We start from the raw sequence: 20,486 nt of genomic DNA, 5'->3' as shown, positions 1-20,486 counted from the left end.
AGTGGATTTTTTTCCTTTTCTCTGGCATTTTGCCTCTGACTCACACTCCCAGTTTTTCACATCTACACACATGCCACCACATGACAACATGCCACTGAGGTTGTGTGCCCATGTAATTGGATGAGAGGACTCATGTGGAGCTTTGTGCCCCCAGGCATGGCCTGCCGGCTCGCTCTGATGCCCCTGTTTCAGCTTTCTGCAGCCACTTAACTGCCCTGAATGGGCTCCGGCTCTCACAATCTCTCCCCTGTGGCGGGTTTTTAAGTGACCGTGCTTTACCTTTGACCCTTAGTAACAGTGGCAGTTGGCTTTAGACCAGCAAAGGTTTGGTTGCAGGATCAAGCCTTTCTCAGTTGCTCTTTTAAGCCGGCAAAACATAATTTACTTGACTCCAGCACTGTGGCTCCCATGGGTGCGGATCCTGGGAAGTTTACAGCACAGCTAAGTAGCCATAAAGGGATTTGGAGGCTCGAGTTTCTCTCATATAAACTATTCCCAGAGGAGAGTGAGGAATATTTTTTAGCAATATAATAAGATGATCATTGCTCGTATTTCTTGCCCCATCAGACATCCGTTTAGTAATAGTAGTTAGTAATATTATGATGTTCCCAGATCTCTGCAATTAACTAAACAAGCTACGAAAATATGACTTGTTATAAACTGGCAATAACCTCTCCCTTTGCATCCTGCTGATTTCTAACAGCAGAAATCCCTTGGCTAGTCATGGTGTGTTTGTGGAGGAACTGAAAGGCCTGGCTGAGCCCACATGCAGGCGAGCCGCTGGAATTATCATTATTGTCTAGCCCAGTGGTCACTGTAGGGGCTGTTAATTTCACACTCCTTCTTGTGTCAATATCACTGCAGCTCAGACTCATAAATATATGCAGTACCTCTCAAAACAAACTAAGCCGGAAATTTTCCAGGCTCGCTCACTGGAGGACCTGCTGGTTTCTGTCCCAGCGCGCCTGCCAGAGATGGTGTGCGCGTTCTGAGCTTGTTCGTGCATATGAATGTGAAATGCATTTTAATGTGTGGATGCGTTTGTGAGTGAGAAAACCTTTCCGCTCGCTGCATCCGTTCTGCCGGCAGGAACACATTTCCACACATGCCAAAGGCTTTGAATATGCTGATTGTGATTATTATTTTTTTTGTTTCTCAGGTTTAGTCCAGAAGGTAGATCAGCGCCTCCCGGTGGCCAATGAATACCTGCTGCTTTCAGGCGGGGCCAGGGAGGGTGTCTTGGACCTGAATCCAGAGGACCTTGGCGACTACGCCAAAGGGGCCGACTTCGACCTGGACTTCACCCTGCTGGTACCCGCCCTCAAGCTCCACGACCGCAATCAGCCCGTCACCCTGGACATGAGGCACTCCCCGCCCTGTCACTCGTGGCTCAGCCTTCGCCTCTGCGACTCCAACGTCATGTCTCGCTGGAGCATCTGCTGCCAGGAGGAGAACGGACTTCAGACTGAGGAAGACGAGGAGGAAGAGGGAGAAATAAGTAAGTGGAATGATAATAATTGCATGGGCAGTGGAAAAAAGAAAGGCAGCAACAAAAGAATAAGAAGCAGGGATAGAATGAAAAATAAGATCAGGTGAAAGACTACATTGGAAGAAAGATGGGTAAACAAGTATAAAAAAAGATGAAGAGATAAGTGAAGAAAGAGAGAGAGAAGAGTGGAATAGACAACAGTGAAGGCACTGTAGCAGTTCAGAGTGGAAGGAATGAGCGTTGATTGAATTTTGTTCATGTTTCACCGAGATAATTTGATGCATGATGTTGTGATGCAATTTCGCCCGGCAAGCCGCAGCCGAGGCCCCCGTCTCTTATAACTTCCTCAGATAGGTGAGACGAGAAATGCCTCCCCGGGAAATACACGCTGAAACATTTATGAGTCTAACTTCACAATCGAAAGTTCAAGCTCAAGCGGGCGGCTTCCGGATTTTACACCGCGACATCAATCTGTCACGCGCTCGCGAGAGATGAGGGAGAAAAAGTAATGACATTTATTGATATGAATCTCTTTAATTTTCCGGCAGTTTGGAAAAACACATTTGCCATGTTTTCTAGTGGTGTGGTAGCATTTCCCCACAGGAGCTTGTGTTACAGTGTTTGTGGAGGCAGGATGGAGCGATTTAGCGTGTACTTAAATCACAGCAAAATGCTACCGGAAGGTTAGAGAGAGGACAAAAGTGACTAGAGTTCAAATCAGATTTGAATTCTTTGCAGCACAGCGTTGTCCCCTTTCTTTGCTATTGAGTAAACTGCAATAAACTACACACTATAGACATCCAAAGGTCTTCTTAAGGATGATTATTATGTCTAACCAATAGTCTAATAATGTTAAATGTAATACATTTACAGTAGAGAAAAATACGAGCTATTTGATGAGAACCAGAGACTGTCCTGGTCAGCAGGGCTGCAAATAACAATTATTTTTGTTATCAATTAATCTATTGATTACTTTCTGGATTCATCTATTATTCATTTGGTCTCTAAAAGGTCAGAAAATACTGAAAAATGTCCATCCCGGTTTTGTCAGAGTCCACAGTGAAATGTTTAAATGCCTTGTTTTGTCAGTCTAAAACCAACAGATATCCCATTTAATATGATGTAAAACAGCAAATCTCCATCCTTAAGAGGCTGAATACAGCATGTTCAGCCATTTTTGTATGAAAAATGACTTTTATTTAAAACGAGACCATGTTGTTGACAATGCAGGAGCTTCATAAATGAGTGGAATTTCTTCCTTTAAAAGTGGAAATACAGTACTGACAGCAGCAGACATCCCTGCAGAAGCGTCACAGCACAAACGCTGCCAGCAGGTGTGCAAAACACTGCAGTTTGGTGAGGTTGCAGTGTGTTCTAGGTGTCGTGACAACATGCCTAAAATAGACGTAATCTTAAGCTTTAATTAAATGTATATGGGTGAGTTATATAAAAATTCACCCCCAGTACAAGTGTCATGGGGGTCTATAGGGATTAACTTTGTTTTGGAGTCAGCCTCTAGTGGACATTAGAAGAACTGCAGTTTTTGACACTTTTGCAGGTTGCAGCTTGGTATAGAGCAGTATGGAGGCACCCAACATTCACCCCTCCCTTTTCTTGTCCTCCTTCCTCAGGTAAAGGCTCTATCCCCTCCCTGGACTCTCCTCAGTCTCTGGATGGATGCTACTTCTCTCCCTCCCTGGTGACAGACTGGTTCTGGGGGGTGGTGAGCGAGGCTGTGGAGGAGCTGAGGCGCAGCCCCCAAAGAGGCATTCCCACCCCCGACAGACTGGAGAGGAACGGACCCCTCACCACGATCATCCTCCAGGTACAGATTGCTGAAAAATGTCTGAATCAATAAGGGATGTCACACTGCTTTAAAGGCTCCCTGTGGAGTTTTCTTGTAAACGAAAAAAAAAAAAGTTATGTTCACCCTCGTCCCTGCAGGCAGGATCAAGCCGGGTGCTGTATGACCTGCTGCCTGTGGTGTCGTTTCGGGGCTGGCCTGCTGTGGCCCAAGGCTGGCTGACCGCCAACCACTTTTGGGACGGTAAAATCACAGAGGAGGAAGCTATATCAGGCTTCTATCTGCTGCCCTGCTGCTCCCCGCTGGGCGGTCGGCCCGACAGAGAGTGGAGGCTGGCATTCTCACGCAGCGAGGTGAGATTTTAACTGTGACTATTATTTCAGTGTCATGTTCGGTGCCACCTTGTATAAGCATTAACATTTTCATTTGGCTTTCTTTGTTACTTTGCCATTTTTCTTTGGTTTTATCTCTTAAATATTTACATTGAGTTAACCACTATATCTTTTAACCTGTTGAAACATGAGCAAATTGGCTTGATTTCTCTCAAAAGCATTGGAGAAGGCAATTGGCAACTTGAAAAATGGACCAAAAATTTGCAAGAAATTAGTTACAAGTTATAAGTTAATTACAAGTTACAAACAAATTATGTGGAAATAAGAAAAGAAAGAGAAGTAAAAAACAAAAACAAACAAGAAAATGACCTGAAAAATGTGCATATATATATATATATATATGTACATAATTATAGGGATTTTTAATATTGTTTTCTGGACATTTTTCCCTTGTTGTAAATCATTTTTTTTATAAAAAAATATAAATAAACTAATTATCAGGGCATTTTCTTTGTCACCTTTTACGAATTTCTTGCAATTTATGGGACATTTCTTGTCAAGTTGGTCATTGCATTTCCCCTTCATATTTTTGAAAGAAACCAATTTGTTTACATTTCAAAGAGTGAAATAGCTTTTGAGAGGCGTTTGAACGCAGCACAAGGAAACGAACTTGGTCGAACTTGGTCTGAAGGGGTTAACCTGCTCCGGCTCAATTCACGGTCCTCTATCTCTCTGATTACCAGGTTCAGTTGAAGAAGTGCATCCCTTACCCCATGGCTCAGGCTTTCCAAGCAGCCAAAGCCGTGTTGTCTCGTATCCTGGCCCGCCCACGCACAGGCCTCAGCCTCTATCACCTGCGTACCCTTCTCTTCTGGGCCTGCGACCGACTTCCTGCCGCATATCTCTCCTGCCCTGAAGCAGACACCCCAGGCCGCCTCCTTCTGGGTCTCCTGGATGACCTGGCTCATTGCATCTTGGGTAAAAACTGCCCAAATTACTTCCTGCCCCAGTGCAACATGTTGGAGCACCTAACAGACAGCCAGGCGCTGCTCGTCGCCAGGAAGCTGGCCCATGTGCGCTCGGACCCCAGCGAGCACCTCCGGGCGGCTCTGGACCAGGCGCAGCAAGCGGGCCAGCTGAAGAAGGAGCTCACAGCTAGCACCAACGGCCACGGCTCCCCCGGGCATCACCCGGCCAACGGCATCATCTCCCCTTCGGAGGACAAGCTGGCGCAGCGGCTGCAGCAGCTGGTCACAGAGAACCCTGGGAAATCCATATCGGTCTTCCTGAACCCAGATGATGTCACCAGGCCGCATTTCCGCATCGATGACAAGTTCTACTGATGACGCAGAGAAGACGTGGTCTTTATCTAACAAACACACTCTGAAAATGCTCTGAGGCGTCACATCAGAGGTTACGGAGACTCTAAACCAGGCGGGTGTTTTTCTCCAGAACCTACAGGCCTGAAACTGAACACACTGAGGCTGAACAATTCAACAAAGCCTTGCTGCTTGACCGACTCTTGAAACCAAAAACACACATGTCCTAACTACTGAAAAATATCCCAGACATCGCACAATGATGTCACCGAGCTGTTGCCACGGAGACGGCCCTCTCCTAACGAGCTGGCCTTAACGAGACTCATCAGCTGGTGCTACAAAGACAAGGGCCGGCTTTGGTCGTGTGAATTAAATCCAGTGGAGCTCGACACAGCGTGTGTGTGTGTGTGTGTGTATGTGTGCATATGTACGCTTAAGGGTTTTCACACATTACTTCTAAAGACGGAGGGAGAAAAGCTCCTTGATTGCTGCATTTCTCTCCATTTTATTTCAGATCAGAGTGGGCGATGGTTGATTTAGAAAGGAAAAACAAGGTGTGGCTGATGTAACTGAATGTAATGTTGTGAGGAGAACTGCCGAGGCTTTGAACAAAGAGTCTCTTTTCTCTGTCAACTACATTTTAGCCCTCCGCTTTTGACCCCCATGCCTCGATTTATGGTATCCTTTTGATTTAAAAAAAAAAAAAAAAGTCTTTCTCAGGTATTCATAATACTTTAATACTTCATTATACCTTTTTTACGTATATGATTCCTTTTTAGGTCTTAAACTACATTTCAATGCCGCTTACATTTCATTGGGTAATGGAATGTACCAAAGAGAAACGTACGTCTTAGATATCCCGAAAAGTCGAATTTTGGTCCAACTTGAGTCACGGTCAGAATGTTAATTTACTTTTTCTAAAGCCTTGTCACACCAACATTTAAAAAAGCAAACTTTTCTTGCAAAATCAGTCTTATCCAAACACTGATGTTTTAGGGTGTTACTGACTTTTTTTTTTTAACAGTGACAAAAAAATTGTCATTGTATATCATTCATCATTATATCATATAAAACTCAGAGGGCAGGCTACAGTAATAACACTACAGCCCTGTCCAGTTGGTGGTGTGTGCTTATTAATTAGCTGCTGTTAAATCTTTTCCTAAGTTTTCCTCTTTGCTATAGCCGTGGCATTGGTAGGTCATATCACTACATACCACTGCAAAATGTCATGGCAGCTGAGCTGTCCAAAATTAGGTTAAAAATCCCAATAACCCCGATGGTGTTGATAAATGAGGTGGAAAAAAGTAGGGCTGGTAGTTTTACCTGAGCCGTGAGGAACATCGACAGGGTTCAAAGGCAATTTTACATAAAGGCTGAGCTAGAAATTAAAACAAAAGATCTCAAATCATGAAAATTTGGGGCTTTTCTTTTTCATATATGATAATAAATTGAATATATTTTAGATTTAAATTGTTGGTTGGATAAAAAATGCAATTTGAGGATGTCCCTATGGGCTCAATGATACTTTTATTGCAATATCACCGTTGTTTGACATCTTACCAACAAAATAATTGATCTATGATGAAATTAAGGTTGATTTTTCTGTTTCACTTTCTGGTGTGACCAGGACTTTAGAAAACGGTTAAGACAGAAAAGAATGGGGATGTTTAATGTATTAAACTAGTTGATTATAAATTGTTTTTCTTGTATTGTACTAAGATGTAAGAGTTGTTACATTATTTGAGAAATCCTTGAAGCTTCAAGTTCTTGATTTTCCTACCTGAGCGTCCATTTTGGCGTTTATTGTTTGGATTGTTGAGGTAGGCCCTTTATAAGGGCTGTAGTAAATATAATCATTTGTATGGAGATATGAGGTATCAAATAAGCAGGAGTCTGTAGATCAAGTAAAAATGGATAGCATTAAAGAAGACAGAATAGCTGTAGAGTCAGGACTTCGGCTATTTATCCACCACATTCACGACTAAGTCAAAGTGCTTAATTGTCAAAGTGTCCCACAAAGGGCCCTGCACATCATGTTGCACATCATGTAAGCGTGTCCATTAAGTTTTTTCGCTGCAGAGACCCAGTTTTGTGTGTCTCATTTGATTTTTTTCAGAAACTAGTTCTAACTTGAGTGATTCCGATAATTGTCCCCCTGTCTCCTCTGCTTGGTTGGTCTTTTTTAATGAGCTTTGTGTGTATATGTGTTCACCGAGAGACGAACCACACAGCAGGACACAGACAGACACCCCAGATGCTGCCCGTTGAATTATACCCTCAATGGGTGTGTGTTAGTCGCCGGGCCCTATCGTTCCTCACCAGACTGAAGTCATGCACAGGGGGATGGATGGACGGACGGATGGATGGAGGGAGGGAGACAGGCCCTTCTCTGGTCCTTTGAAGAGGAGAGATGGGTCTTGCGGGGCCTGGACAAATGCCTCTTTCCGTTGCAGTCTCTCTTTTTCATTTTCTCTCACTCTTCCAGCTCTAATGTCCCTTTTAGTCTTTCCTCCTCCAATCCAGATTCCTCAGAGGGTTGGCATCTTTCTGTCCTTTAGTACTGGAGGTCAACAAAATTTCCCTCAAACTTGGTACTGCTCCAACTTTATGTTTACGCTCTTCACACTGTCTTTATTAGGAGCTGTGCAGCCTGTAAACTGTGTAGTGGGAGTAACCAGAAAAGCATTAAAGGGATAGTTCAGAATTTTTTTAAGTTGGGTTGTATGAGGTGCTTATCCATAGTCAGTTTAATACATACAGAAGTTATCAGTTAGCACGCCACCAGTTTGGAGAAGCAGGCTGGAGTCCGTCATGGAAGCTTAGCAATGTACTGCTGTGGATGGGGGCCAGCAACATATTTTATGCACCTAAAAATTCATTTAAAAAAATTAAGTGTATGCTGTATTATAATATTTCAATCACTTTACTTTGCTGTCAGACAGCCGTTCTGACAGGGAGTTGAAAGCATTATCTATGCTCTCTTTAAAGCCCCTAGTCTCCATTCACAAAATTTTTATTTTACTTGGCAGAACATGGGAGTTCTTAGTCTACTGCTGCTTTAATCAGTTATTTTGTTTGTGTTATTATGTGACTTTGTTGTTTTAAAGGGCAAGTTACTATTCACCATAGTTACAAAATGACTCAAACATTTTTAAGTAACTAAATTTAGTTTTGCTGCTGGCCCCCATCCACAGCCGAACATTGCTTAGCTCCTGTGTCGATAGTCCCAGAATCCCACCCAAAAAAGTCATTATAAGTTTAAGTGTACGCTATATTGAGAGTATTGTCACCACTTGACCTTCCCGTTAGACAGAGGGGGAGCCATCAACGACTTCAGTTCCATCTTTGTTCTTGTCAAAGCCACCAGACTCCATTGACAGAAACTTTAACTTGCTGAACACGGTACTGCTGGTCTACCGCTTCTTTGATAAGTTAGTTTGTGATTCTGAATTAACCCTTTTATTCACTAAAGTCCCACAATTACACAAACAACTACTTTGGGCAGTGGTAGAACAGCAACTCCTGTGTTCAGCAATGCTAAATCGCTGTTTTTCTCAATTGAGTCTGGCTTTGATGAGCACAATATAATAACTTTGTTTTCCTATTGGAAATTACTGTCTGACACTAAGGTTAAGCACTAAAATCACTCTCAAAATAGCATACACTTAAACTGATACTGATTTTTATCAGTTTGGGACTTTTTTCATGTGGTTTAAGTTTGTTTTGTTGCTGGCCCCCATCAACTACAGTGCATTGCTTATTTTCCATGTCCAGACTCCATCCTGCTTCTCCAAACTAGGGGCATGTCAACTGACATCTACTGTTTGTAATATACTGTCTATGGATAAGTACACCATGAAAACCCACTTCAAAAAAATCAGAACTATCCCTTTAATGTTCTCACTTGCGTTAGTTTTGTGGCTGTTTGTTAAATTCATTTGAGACACAAAGTTGGTCAAACACTATCTGCAAAGAAACCAATGGGTAAACTTTAATGTGATGGGGTTTACCGAGCACTAAATTGCTGCTTCCAGTGTCGATGCAAAGGCAGGGTATAAACGCTACAAAGCACATGATTGGTTAAGTTTACGTAAATACCAAGATGATGGTGGCGGTGGCGATTTTTAAGCTGCTGGTGAACTGGTTTTCCTAACATTTCTGAGTCGTGTATTTCAACATCTAGGTCTCCAAATCTCATTTGCTTACTACTGAATGTTTTCATTTACAGCATCTGTCTGTATTCGTGTGTCAGTGTGTGTGAACTTGAGGAAAACCAAAGTGTGTTGTCAGGGTGGTGCAGAATGTCGAAGCAGGGTGTGTATTCAGCTTGCCATGTCGTGTTTTTCAGCACTTTTTTCAAAGGCGGGCTCAAATGTCGTTAACCCAAATTGTAATAAATAGTCATAAAGCAAATTTATTTATTGGAAAACATAGTTGATGTAAAGGTACTTTTTCATGGCCTCTGTGATGTTTGAGTGTGTTGGAAATGTTATATATGTATCAGGTGTGTGTCTCACTTTGTACCTTACTGGGGTAAAGGTTAGGGTTAGCCCTAACCCCTAATAGGCCTAGTTAGAGATTACTAAACACTGGAAACAATCATGTCTTTTTCATGAATTGTACACAAAAATGTTGTATTTTACAATAGTGTCAGTTTTTAGATATGCAATCAAGCCCCCGATGGAACTCTAATTGTATCCATGAGTCGCTATCTGCTGTCCAGGGATTGCATGAAACACCGACGACACTCCCAAACCTCAATCTCCGCTCCTTGTTACTCTATTTATAATCACTACTGTTTTTTTTTTCTTGTGCTGAAACTTCTGATGATTCTGTTTAAGATTCATTCGGCTTGTGCGGATAAATAACTGACTAAATACGATGAATGTATCCACCGTATCTCTCTAATCTGTTCCCCCACTCGAGGACACATCAAATCTAATTTCTCACCGTTATCTGCACAGATGTACTGCAGCCTGTAGTCAAGTGCCGAGATAAGAATCTGTACCGAATCACTCCACAGTTTGAGAAATTGAATTTCATATCTCTTTTATTACTTGAGTCCTTTTTTTCTTTTTTTTTTTAAAATAAGTGCAAATTATTTTCTCTGTATCATGACTGATTTTCTGTATTTATTACTGTTATTTTCTGGGGGTTTCTATTGATCAGTCTTCAAGCTTTAGCATGAAATAAATCACATTTCAAATCACGTTGTGTCATTATGCGTGCTATATTTTTATATGCTTCTGACTGTGTTAAGGAGAGGGGATAATTTAAAGAAAGCCTCATATTCTCTTTGTAAATCATGTGATATAGTTCCAGTTTATTGGAGCTGCAACACAAGATGAGTCCAACAGAGGGCGCTCTAAGACAGTGTTTGCACTGAGAAGGTTTTTCCTGAGTCTGTCCTGCTCTGTCACACTGTTAGGAAAGGGAGGATGGTCCAGCTCCACAGTACACACACACACACACACACACACACACACACACACACACACAGATAGACATGCTGTCAGTATTAAAGTACTAACTACAGTCAAGCAGAATTAAAGATTATCATAGTTATTTTAGATACCAGTGTCTCCTCAGATAAATATTATCTATCCAGCTCACAGGGTCCTACTGTGATGTGTAATGTGAAACTTTTTCTTCTTTTTTTGTCCATGGAAGGGCAAAAGGTGAAATTTGCCCACCCCTGAGACCCCCACTGCCTCCATCATGCCTGCATCATGCGTCCTCATCCTACCTGCATGTGTCCCCATAAGCATCTCTTGCCAGTAATTGTGACCAAATCTCCCCCTGTAAATAGGCCACTGTAACCTCAGCCCTCAGGCAGCCTGGACTCTGTGAGTGTGTGTGTGTGTGTGTGTGTGTGACTTTAAAGTCGTGTGTGTTTGTGTGAACGAGGCCAGGCTGTAACTCTGTAGCACCGGGTTGTCTGTCACTGAGAAACTGGGGCTGAACGGGGACATGTGTTCACCTGACACACACAACGGTAACAGGAGTGGACCATTGAAAGCTCACCCTGTCATCCAAGTTACATCCTGCATAAATGAAGAGGTGTGTCTGTGTGTGTGTGTGTGTGTGTGTGTGTGTGTGTCCCAAACGTGCCTTCAGAAAAAAAATGCTCAGTGGAGCTATCATAAATCCATAACCTCGACCTAGAAGCGTTTAGGCAGGAAAGCTGGATGTTGCAACCTCCTTAACGCCTCACTTACCTGATGGGAGTTCACACACACACAATCTGTAGGTGTGTGTGTGTGTGTGTGCATGTGAGAGCCAAACCCCTACAGTGGTGTAATCCCTGTTAGTTTCTGGTGACTGGTCAATGCAGCACATCCAATCTATCTTTCATCTCTGTCCCCGTTCCTTCCTGCTCAGGACACCCCTCCACACACCATTGTTTTATATTCACACCTTCTCTGCTTTCCTCACCATCACACCCTCTGCGTGTGTGTGTTAAACTTGTCCCCGTGCCAGTGTGCATTAATCTCCATTACTGAATCACGTGTATTAAGAGTTTGGAGGAGAGAGAAAGGCAGGACGACCAGGAGAGAGCTCTGCATCTATCTCTGCTGTGGATTTTTTATGCCGGTCACACGTTGCGGGTATCTCCCCACCTTTTACCCTTGTATGGCTTCAGCTGGTTCTTTTTTTGGCCGAGCTGCAAAAACCACACGGCGTTTTAATGGCTCCGTCATAGCTGGCTGTAAATCTCACAACATTAAGCTGATAGTTCTCAGTTCTGCTTGATTGATGCACTTTGAAACAGTTGTAAAAGTCATGATTAACACACTCTTTTGACCGTGTAACTGCATGTGTAGCTACCGTTTAATGCATTCTGCAGAAATTGCCATCACATGCAATGACTGCATGACATACGATATTGCTTAGCTGTTTTACTTGTGCAGTATTTTCCATTGTTGCAATTGATAGAATTTTCAGAATACCATCAAATCCACACATGATAAAACGTTAGTATATCAACATCCAGTAACTGCTGATTGGCAACACTTTGCATCAGGTTGAAACGCTGCTGGTATCAAGACAATATATGGAGGCTAAAGGTCAATAGGGTAGGCAGCAAAGGCAGTAGATGGTTCCAACAAACTCCATACTTTCATGTAGGAGTCTGGTGCTTGCTTCCTGTCTGAATATGATGGGTTTTTTTTACTAATCATAACCATCCATGCCAGCATTTGCATGTCTTGATTTCAATTTATTGATATTGATATTTTGGTTGCCCTGTGCTTTTTGTTGCCAAACATAACCATGTGCAGCACAATCCCAAGACTTGCTTGTATAGATAGCACTGTAGCAGCATCCTGAAACATCCCCCTGACGTAGACGTGATGAGAACATGTTGGATTTCCTCACCCTAAATATAGCAGAGCTGACTGATATGTCATATGTGTCAAAGAGACACTTAATTTGTCATTTGATTTTAAATTGTTTGACATTTTGGGAAATATGCTTATTAATATTTTTGCTAAGACTTAACAGAGAAGATCTCCCATGACTATCTCAAGCTGGTGCAGCAGATGGTTGGCTCAGTTTAGACTAAAGTTTGGAAAGGAAAGTGCGACGATTTAGCATTTTGTGTTTATAGTCTGTTAACTATGGGACTTGTTTTTGGAATTACTGTTTGTGTGTTTCCTTGTTTCATGTATTCATTCATGTTGAGTCTGTCCTGTTTTTTTGTGGGTTTACTCCTCATGTTTCATGTCTGGTTTTTCTGCTTTTGTGCTTTTGTGATTTTTCCTGCCTCACTGATTGTCTGCCCCCCCCCAATTTATTTCACCTGTCCCTCATCAACCTGCTGTCCCCTGTCCCTCATTATCTCCCTGCCCTCCTTGTGTGTTTGTCTTTGCCCTGCCTTGTCTTCGGTCTGTCTCTTGGTCCCTGCATTGGTTTTTGCACTTCTTTCTGGATCCACTCCGTGTTCCTCGTTTACTGGTTTGTTTCTCATTTGTTTTTTTTGTGTTTTTCTTGGGAACATGTTCTCTCTTTTACCTACTTCCTCAGTTTTGTTACCTGGTTGAAGTTTTGTCTTTTTCTATCAGCTTGCTTTTTGTTCTCTCGTCCTGTCTGTGTGGTGTTTTGCATTGGTTACTATTCTGAAATTTTGTGAAACAAGACAGTGTTTATTCAAAGGTTAAACAATTCACCTACCAGCACCTCTTGTTAAATCATACAGTACAAAAAAGAGTAAAGCCTAGAATTTGTGAAGTTTAGGAGGGGTTGGTAGCCAACATGTGGTTGCTAGGTAGTCAGTGGAAACTCCAGGAAGTCACTGCACACGGCTATAAAATAATCTTGCATGTCACCCCCATGAAAGCTGCTCCCCCTTGCAGCTAATTTTCTCAGTTGCCACTTGTGTTATTGCAGCAAAAAATCCCCTGCAGCCCAGAGAACATTTTCCCCATAGATCACCATTATAAAAAAGACGCTGACAGGACACCTTGAACTGCAAATAAGGTCAATTATGACTCTTTCTATTATGAATTTTTGATCCATGGGGGTTTTATATTCATAAAACTTTCCTCAAGCCAACAAAAGTGATTTAAAAATATGAGACTTCATCACACTATAAAGTCTAATACTGTTTTCCATTCAAAGTCAGAGGTCGACCTACGACTTCCAAGTGTTCCAGGTGCACAACACCAAATATTAAGAAAAAACATGACCAACAGTGACGAAATGGTGTTTCTGTGGCTAGTCCATGGACAATTGCACTGTCAGCATGGCTGCCAACTTATATATTAAAAATAAATATAATAATATATTAATATTGATTACTAATATTAGAAATAAATACTAATATTATAATTCTAAATATTAATATTTTAACATCAATTTACATGCAGAACAGCTTTTACGGTATTATAGATGTATTACTTTGATTAAATACCTGCAAATATACTTTACATTGCCTTTTAGTTGATTTCTTACTATTTACAACATGCGCCTCCGTGGCCTTCATGGATGCTGCCATTGACGTCAGACAGCAGAAGTCGGGGTACATGGATTTGCCCCACCTTCACAAGTAGGAACTTTGAGTGGTGTTTCACTGTACTTGGTTGGTATAACTTGACCTCCAACTTTTAATAGAATGCAGTATTTGGGGGGAGCGGGTTCAAGTTTTGACTCATAGGAAGGGGGCCAGGGTTAATTTATATGACTATAGCCTATATCTCCCAATGGATGTTCTGTATTTATGTAATGTTTACTTTGTTTTGTGGGTGCACTACACTAGGTTGCAATTTTTTAAAATCTTGTCAGGTGGCAGCGTCTGAGTAGTAAAACAGTACTGGACAGACGGATTAAGGGGTTTCCCTCTGTCTTATAGAAATCACCCTGTCCCCTTTCAGCCCACCAGCAACTATCATTGCCAAAGCGCATAATTCTCATTTTCCTGTCATAAATACATTTACAAATGTTATTCATGTTTTTTAACATTATTGACCATTGATCCAAGTGCTTCCTGTCACATGATGTTGTTTACTTCCTGACCCTCCTCCCTGAGCACACAGTGAAGGCAAACCCCTCAAAAAAGGTAAATTTCATATAATAATAACGTTTCTTTGTTGACATATATATATCTACCTAATCGTTAAAGACTCTAGAATCACCCAAACAGCAAAAATATTACTTGGGATGTGTAGTTTTTTGTGCATGGGCTCATTTGTGCTATAGTTACATACCTTGTTGGCCTTGTTGGATTGCTAATTTCTTACTCATTTTTTAGGTTAGGTTGATGTACCAAAACTCATATTAAACCAGAGATGTCATCCTTTTCTTGCGTATTAAGCAAGCAAATGTTCAAAGTCATTTCTTTCCCAAGTGTTTGACATAGCCGGTCCTCCTTTGCTTGCTAGCTGCTAGCAAACACACAAGAATGAGGAGATGTAGCCTAGCACATAGCAATGTGGTAATGCTAACATTAGCTGAGTTAAGGCCTAATGTTTGGTAACAACATTTTTGGTAATGTTAGCATTAACATTTGATAGCCAACATTAGAGTATTAGCTAACATTTGGTGGTAACTAATAGTAGTGTTGTGGTAGCTTCACATTACACATAGCTAGGCTACACATTACACAGTCATATTAGTATCTGGGTGGCCAGATTGGTTTTTTATACACGTAATATTTTATGTAAAGAAACTGTACTTTTTAATGTCACAGACTTGTTCTCACTCTTTGGTTTTGAACACACTATGTGAGGCATCGTAATTAATGTTTACAACTTCTTAAGAAATTTTGTGAACAATTTTAAAATTTTAAATGAATTATTTTGTTGAATTCTAGGCTACAGAACACCTTTTTGAACTTTCTCAATAAAAACAGCTCTGCTAAAAAAAAAAATATTATAATAAATATTTTTGAGAAATTTAATTACATGTGATTTTTTGTACTTAAAGTCTAATTTCACTGTTATAGAGGTAGATTACAAGGTCCAAAAGCTATTTTCTAGAGATAAAAAAGAGAACAAAATGGATAAAATAACTGCAGAACATGTTCGTAGGTGACTCAACTGACATGATTACATGCATTAAAGCATTAAGAAAAATTGGTGCACAAATGGGTTGTTGCTCTTACCTTCTAATATTTCTCTCACATTAATTTGCACAAAATTGATTCTCAGAATTACAGGACAAAGTGCGTCCTGTATCAGTTCAACATGTTGTCTTTTAGTTTCCAATGACAGATTGATTGATTTCTCATTTTGGGATGAATGGCGCACTGCTTGGCTAAACCACTGGGAATTGGCCCATGCAAGTCCAATTATGGCAATCTTGACTTAACTTCTTTGCATTTATTATGTGGTAAAAGTGTGATCCTGAAGCCTTATTCATGAAACAATACTGGTAATAATCGCGAATATTCCTGTCCCTTACAGGATGGACCAAAGGAGCAGCTGATCCAGATGAAACATTTGGACGGGAATCATGGCTCCGGCTCCACGTTCCATCAAAGGTCAGCTCTGCTTTAAATTCTCTTGGACACCTGGGGCCTGCGCCAACGTTGTGACACATCGCAGCTGCAGCTCTGATTTAATACCGTGAAATATCAGTGGGTCACATTTTCATCTATTGTTATGTGTTAAGCTAAAACTAATCTCCTCCATTGTGCAAGGTGTGAATGGCGTATACAAATGAGCCACATGTTTGGCTCTGACGTGGTGCAGAGATGCCAAAATGATTTTTGCGCCCATTGATTTTTGACTCTGTAGTCGATACTGTTGACTTTGTGGTTTGGCCAGGAAAAAAAGCCTCAAGTTTTCTCATCTCCAGACTCAGGAGAGAAGAAGAAAACACAGAGCGAGGCTGAGTACGTCCTCGTGGCGCTGAGTGTTTCCCTTGCTGTTCTGGACATAAGCACTTTTTTTCTGTTGGGGTCGTCATTAGTTTGGGCCTGTCATCAAGTTTGCTGTGATTGAACGCCACTGCATCTGTGCTTGTGTGTGTGTGTGTGTGTGTGTGTGTGTGTGTGTGTGTGTGTGTGTGTGTGTGTACGTGTGTGTGAGGTTCAAATGAGCGTTTACAGAATTAATCTTTGTTCTTTCATTATATTCTACAAGCCTCTTCTCCTTTGTTGTCCCTGACTCTTTCTTTGCAAGTTTGTGTGTGTGTGTGTGTGTGTGTGTGTGTGTGTGTGTGTGTGCACGTGTGTGCGTGCACGCAGACGGCTTCGGCAGAATTCTTGATGACGTCATTGTTGATTGTAATGCTGGCAGTCATGTCTGTCATTGGACACAATTACTTTTATTGATCAACATCTCTAGCTCCTCTCCTTCGCTCTCCTCCTTTCAACTTTGCAGACGTTGCTGTTGGCATCAGATGCGATTTATGTGCGTGCACAAGTGCGTGTGTGTGTGTGTGTGTGTGTGTGCATATTAGAGAGAGGAGGGAGATAAAAAACAGAGCATCACCTGTTGAAAATGTTGCATGAAGCTGCAGAAATCTGAATTTATTTATATTTATTTTACCTGATAGTTTAATAAGTGTTGCTGAATCACATTAGATGAAGAGTTCAGGATTCCTCTGGTGACACAAGGGCACTAGCTAATTGCGTGTGTGTGTGTGTGTGCAAGACTTAAGCCACACACCAGCTTTGACGTAACCTCCAGTGTTCAAAAAGGGCTTAGAGATACAGTGTGATTTCTCTCCCCTTTTACTCGCAGTAGCATTACCAACAAATATGCCACTAGCAGATGGTACGCACTAATTTGCCACATACAAAAACACAGACGTGGAAGTTTTATCAATGTCCCATACAAGAGGGTTTGTTCAGTGGAGGAGATGTGGAGTAGAGGGAGTGTTTGGTCAGTCATTTTTGCTTTTTTGGAGCATTTTAGGGTCTTCTTGTCTTTGTCCGCTAAAATGTTTTGTTTCAAACTGTGGTTGACAACACAATATCACCACAAGGCACAAATAATAAAACTTAGTAGCTCTTCTGGAGCTTTTGATTTGATCACACTGTCTCTCTTAAGACCCAACGCTCCATCTTAAAGTTGCCCAAAAGTCGAACTACATGTTATTTATATAATATACTTTTTAAAATAGATATTCAAAATTTAAATAAATATTATGTCCTTTTTTTTTCCTTTAGATATTTTTATCTATATTACCAGGTCAATGGGGCTGTGATGAAATATGGAACTTAAATTGAAATTACAAAAAAACAACAAACAAAGGAAAATCAGGCTACATTTTGAAAATACTATTTTAAAATACCATCATGTGGATAAAGAATCAATTATACTGTGCATATATATTAAAAGAAATAGCATTCATATAGACGTGTCTTGTCTTACAGAGCAATTCATACATGAATTGGGGCTAGGCGATAACATACAATTTGGTTTCAATATCATTACTTTTTTTGAAAAGTCTCAAGATGTATGAGGTCAATACATTATTAATAGGCTATTGCTAACTAATTTGCTAAAACATTGGGTGTTTTTTACTATTTTCTGTTGATTACAAGTGTGCTACAGTTGCCCTGAGAGCCTAAAACACTGCATCTTAAAGGGATATCAGTTCTAAAGTTGCACAAAAGTCATACTAAATGTTATTTATATGAAATACTTTTTTAAAATAGGTATTCAAAATTTAAATAAATATTTAATCATATATTTGTTTCGATATTAAGATATTGTTATCTATATTACCAGGCCAATAGGGCTGTGATGAAATATGACATTTTCATTAAAATAAGAAAAAAACAACCAACTAAACAAACAAACAAAGAAAAAAATGCTAAATTTTGCAAATACTATTGTAAAAAATCATGTGTATATAGATTCAATTATACTGTACATATAAATTAAGAAAAAATAGCATTCATTTAGCAATTTCTTGTTTGCAGAGCAAAAAAAAAAATAGCTAATTTGATATGTAAGGGAGAGAAAAGTCTAAAGATTTATGAGGTGAATACATTATTAATAGGCTACTGCTGAATAATTTGCTAAAACATTAAGTGTTTTTACTATTTTCTGTTAATTACAATTGCGGTACGGTAGCCCTGCGAGCTCTAAACAGTGCATCTTAAAGTGATAGTTTGGATTGCTTTGTTTTTTTTTAAGTGCGGTTGTATGAGGCACTAGCTTTCGTGGCAGTACTCCTGCCTGTGTCTCCAAACTGGGGACACTGCAACTGCCGTCTACTGTAGGTAACTCATTGACTTTGGATAAGTAACTCATAGAACAACACTTCAAAAAACTCCAAACTGTCCCTTTAAAATGCAGCGTTTTGAGCTCTCAGGGCTGCTGTAGTACCTCAGTCAACCCCAAATCTGGTAAAATTCTAACTGTCCCCTTTAAGAAACAGCCAGCAAATGGACATAAAAGCAAATGGAGACAACAGAATTATCAAATTAAAAATAAAGACCTCCAGTATAGCTGCCAGAGGGAACATTACACACCCGAAAACCCTCAGTCCTCTAAAATCACTACGCCTCCTCTTTAAGAAGTTTATGCAAATGATGGACTTGATGCTTTTTCAGTGATAATTTTTTATGGCGTGGTCTCACCTGAATGACAGACCACCTGCATCCACTCTCCATCCCTCCTCCAACACCCCCCCTCGCTCATTCCCCTCCATCCCTCATTAGCCCTTCGTCAGTGCTGAATTATCCCGCCGTTTTATTATTCTCCAGAGGCGGCCGGTGCTGACGCAGCACTGAGGAGTTGTCTTGTGCCGTCTGCTTTTTCTCCCCCTCTTTCCCCTCCCCTCTCTTCCGCAGCCCAGGAGAAAAGGAAACGAGGGAAGCAGGAGAAGGGGGACAGGGAGGGAAGCTACCAGAAAGGCTCGCAGAAAGAGCAAAGGCAGGCCTGACAAAAGGCACGTGTGATGGAGAGGCGAATGGGACACATTAAACTTCCAACAAGAGAAAGATTAGACAGAAGGGACAGATGGATAAAGGAGCCGGCAGAAGAAAGACTGACATATTATGGATCCACCAGAGATTTTTGGGCCTAAGCTCTGGCACACATTTGCGATCTAAAATAACTCAATCTTCCTTCGCTCAGTAATCTCTCACTCTAACTCCCCCCCCTCTTTTTTTCTCCATCTCGTCTCCTCCAAACATACAGTTCAAAGACCTCCCTGCTCCTCCCTTCCTGTTCCCACATTAATTAAATCCATGTGTAATTACTATCGTAGAGAAGGGAAGCAAGGAAAATTGGTCACGGCCTCTGTATCTTTGAAGTGAAATTACTTGAGCAAAGTTTACTGCCAGAATGTGACGACGCTACGCTGTAACAGTGTGTAGGGGAAATTGGGGGGGGTTGAATTTAAAATGCCAGATTTGAGCTCACACCTGTTGTGGGCTCAGACTGATATCTGAACCCACTGTGAGGACATGGAGGGCAGAGACTGAGACTGGGAAGGCTAAGAGAGGAGACGGTTTCCCCCCTCTGGAGATCGATAAAGATTGTGTGATGATCTGTTTCTGTAGCAGCATATTAAGGCTGCTTGTCCTCATTTCATGACCTTGCTGCAAATGTTCCCCCTTAGCATCATCTTTTATAGTTTATTTATGAAAACAGCTCGTAATTATTCATCAGCTGCTACAGGCGTCCATGTGAAGCCATGACTCTGGCGGTGAATGGTGAGTTTAACCAGGTAGCATCGAGTTATGACTTGTGCTGCATTCATGTGATGTCAGCAGGTCGCGGTTTCCGAGTTGGGAAGTCATTCTTCCGACTTTGGGAACAACATGGAAGCAGCAAATGAGATGGTTGTCATTTTAATACTAAGAGCGCTGAAATGAGAGGCTGATAATTGTTTCAAATTTATCTATATGTTTATGTTATTTAATTTTTTATGTATTTTATTTATTTTTTAAATATATTTTTTGAATTAATCTGGGTCATTCTATATGGACAGCAAGTATTATATTATTATTATTATTATTATTATTATTATTATTATTATTAGTAGTAGTAGTAGTAGTAGTATTAATGATTAATTAATTTATTATTTTATTTATTATTACATTTAACATCAACAATTGATATTTAATATGTAAATTAACA

The 20,486-nt window shown here is 40.8% G+C and overlaps 1 protein-coding gene and 1 long non-coding RNA gene across 2 annotated transcripts in view; both read left to right on the top strand.

The window, feature by feature from the left end:
- The window catches only part of tmem102 (transmembrane protein 102), a 28,427-nt gene extending 18,274 nt beyond the window's left edge, over positions 1-10,153 (top strand). Inside the window, exons 3-6 of the mRNA XM_042512724.2 lie at positions 1,160-1,498; positions 3,121-3,314; positions 3,434-3,646; positions 4,369-10,153. Of these exons, the coding sequence (XP_042368658.1) occupies positions 1,160-1,498; positions 3,121-3,314; positions 3,434-3,646; positions 4,369-4,968 (1,346 nt within the window). The 3' untranslated portion in view covers positions 4,969-10,153. The remainder of the gene's footprint in view (positions 1-1,159; positions 1,499-3,120; positions 3,315-3,433; positions 3,647-4,368) is intronic.
- A 4,274-nt stretch (positions 10,154-14,427) lies between these two features.
- LOC148185624 (uncharacterized) lies at positions 14,428-20,201 on the top strand. Its single transcript, XR_015775765.1, has 3 exons — positions 14,428-14,500; positions 15,846-15,922; positions 19,193-20,201. It is a non-coding gene; the product is annotated as an uncharacterized LOC148185624 (long non-coding RNA).
- Positions 20,202-20,486: the final 285 nt, after the last annotated feature.

The sequence above is a fragment of the Plectropomus leopardus genome, chromosome 23, assembly GCF_026936395.1.
Source record: "Plectropomus leopardus strain MGB_pleo_1.0 chromosome 23, ASM2693639v1, whole genome shotgun sequence".
Classification (NCBI taxonomy): Eukaryota; Metazoa; Chordata; class Actinopteri; order Perciformes; family Serranidae; genus Plectropomus; species Plectropomus leopardus.
This window is presented reverse-complemented; position numbering and strand designations above follow the sequence as displayed.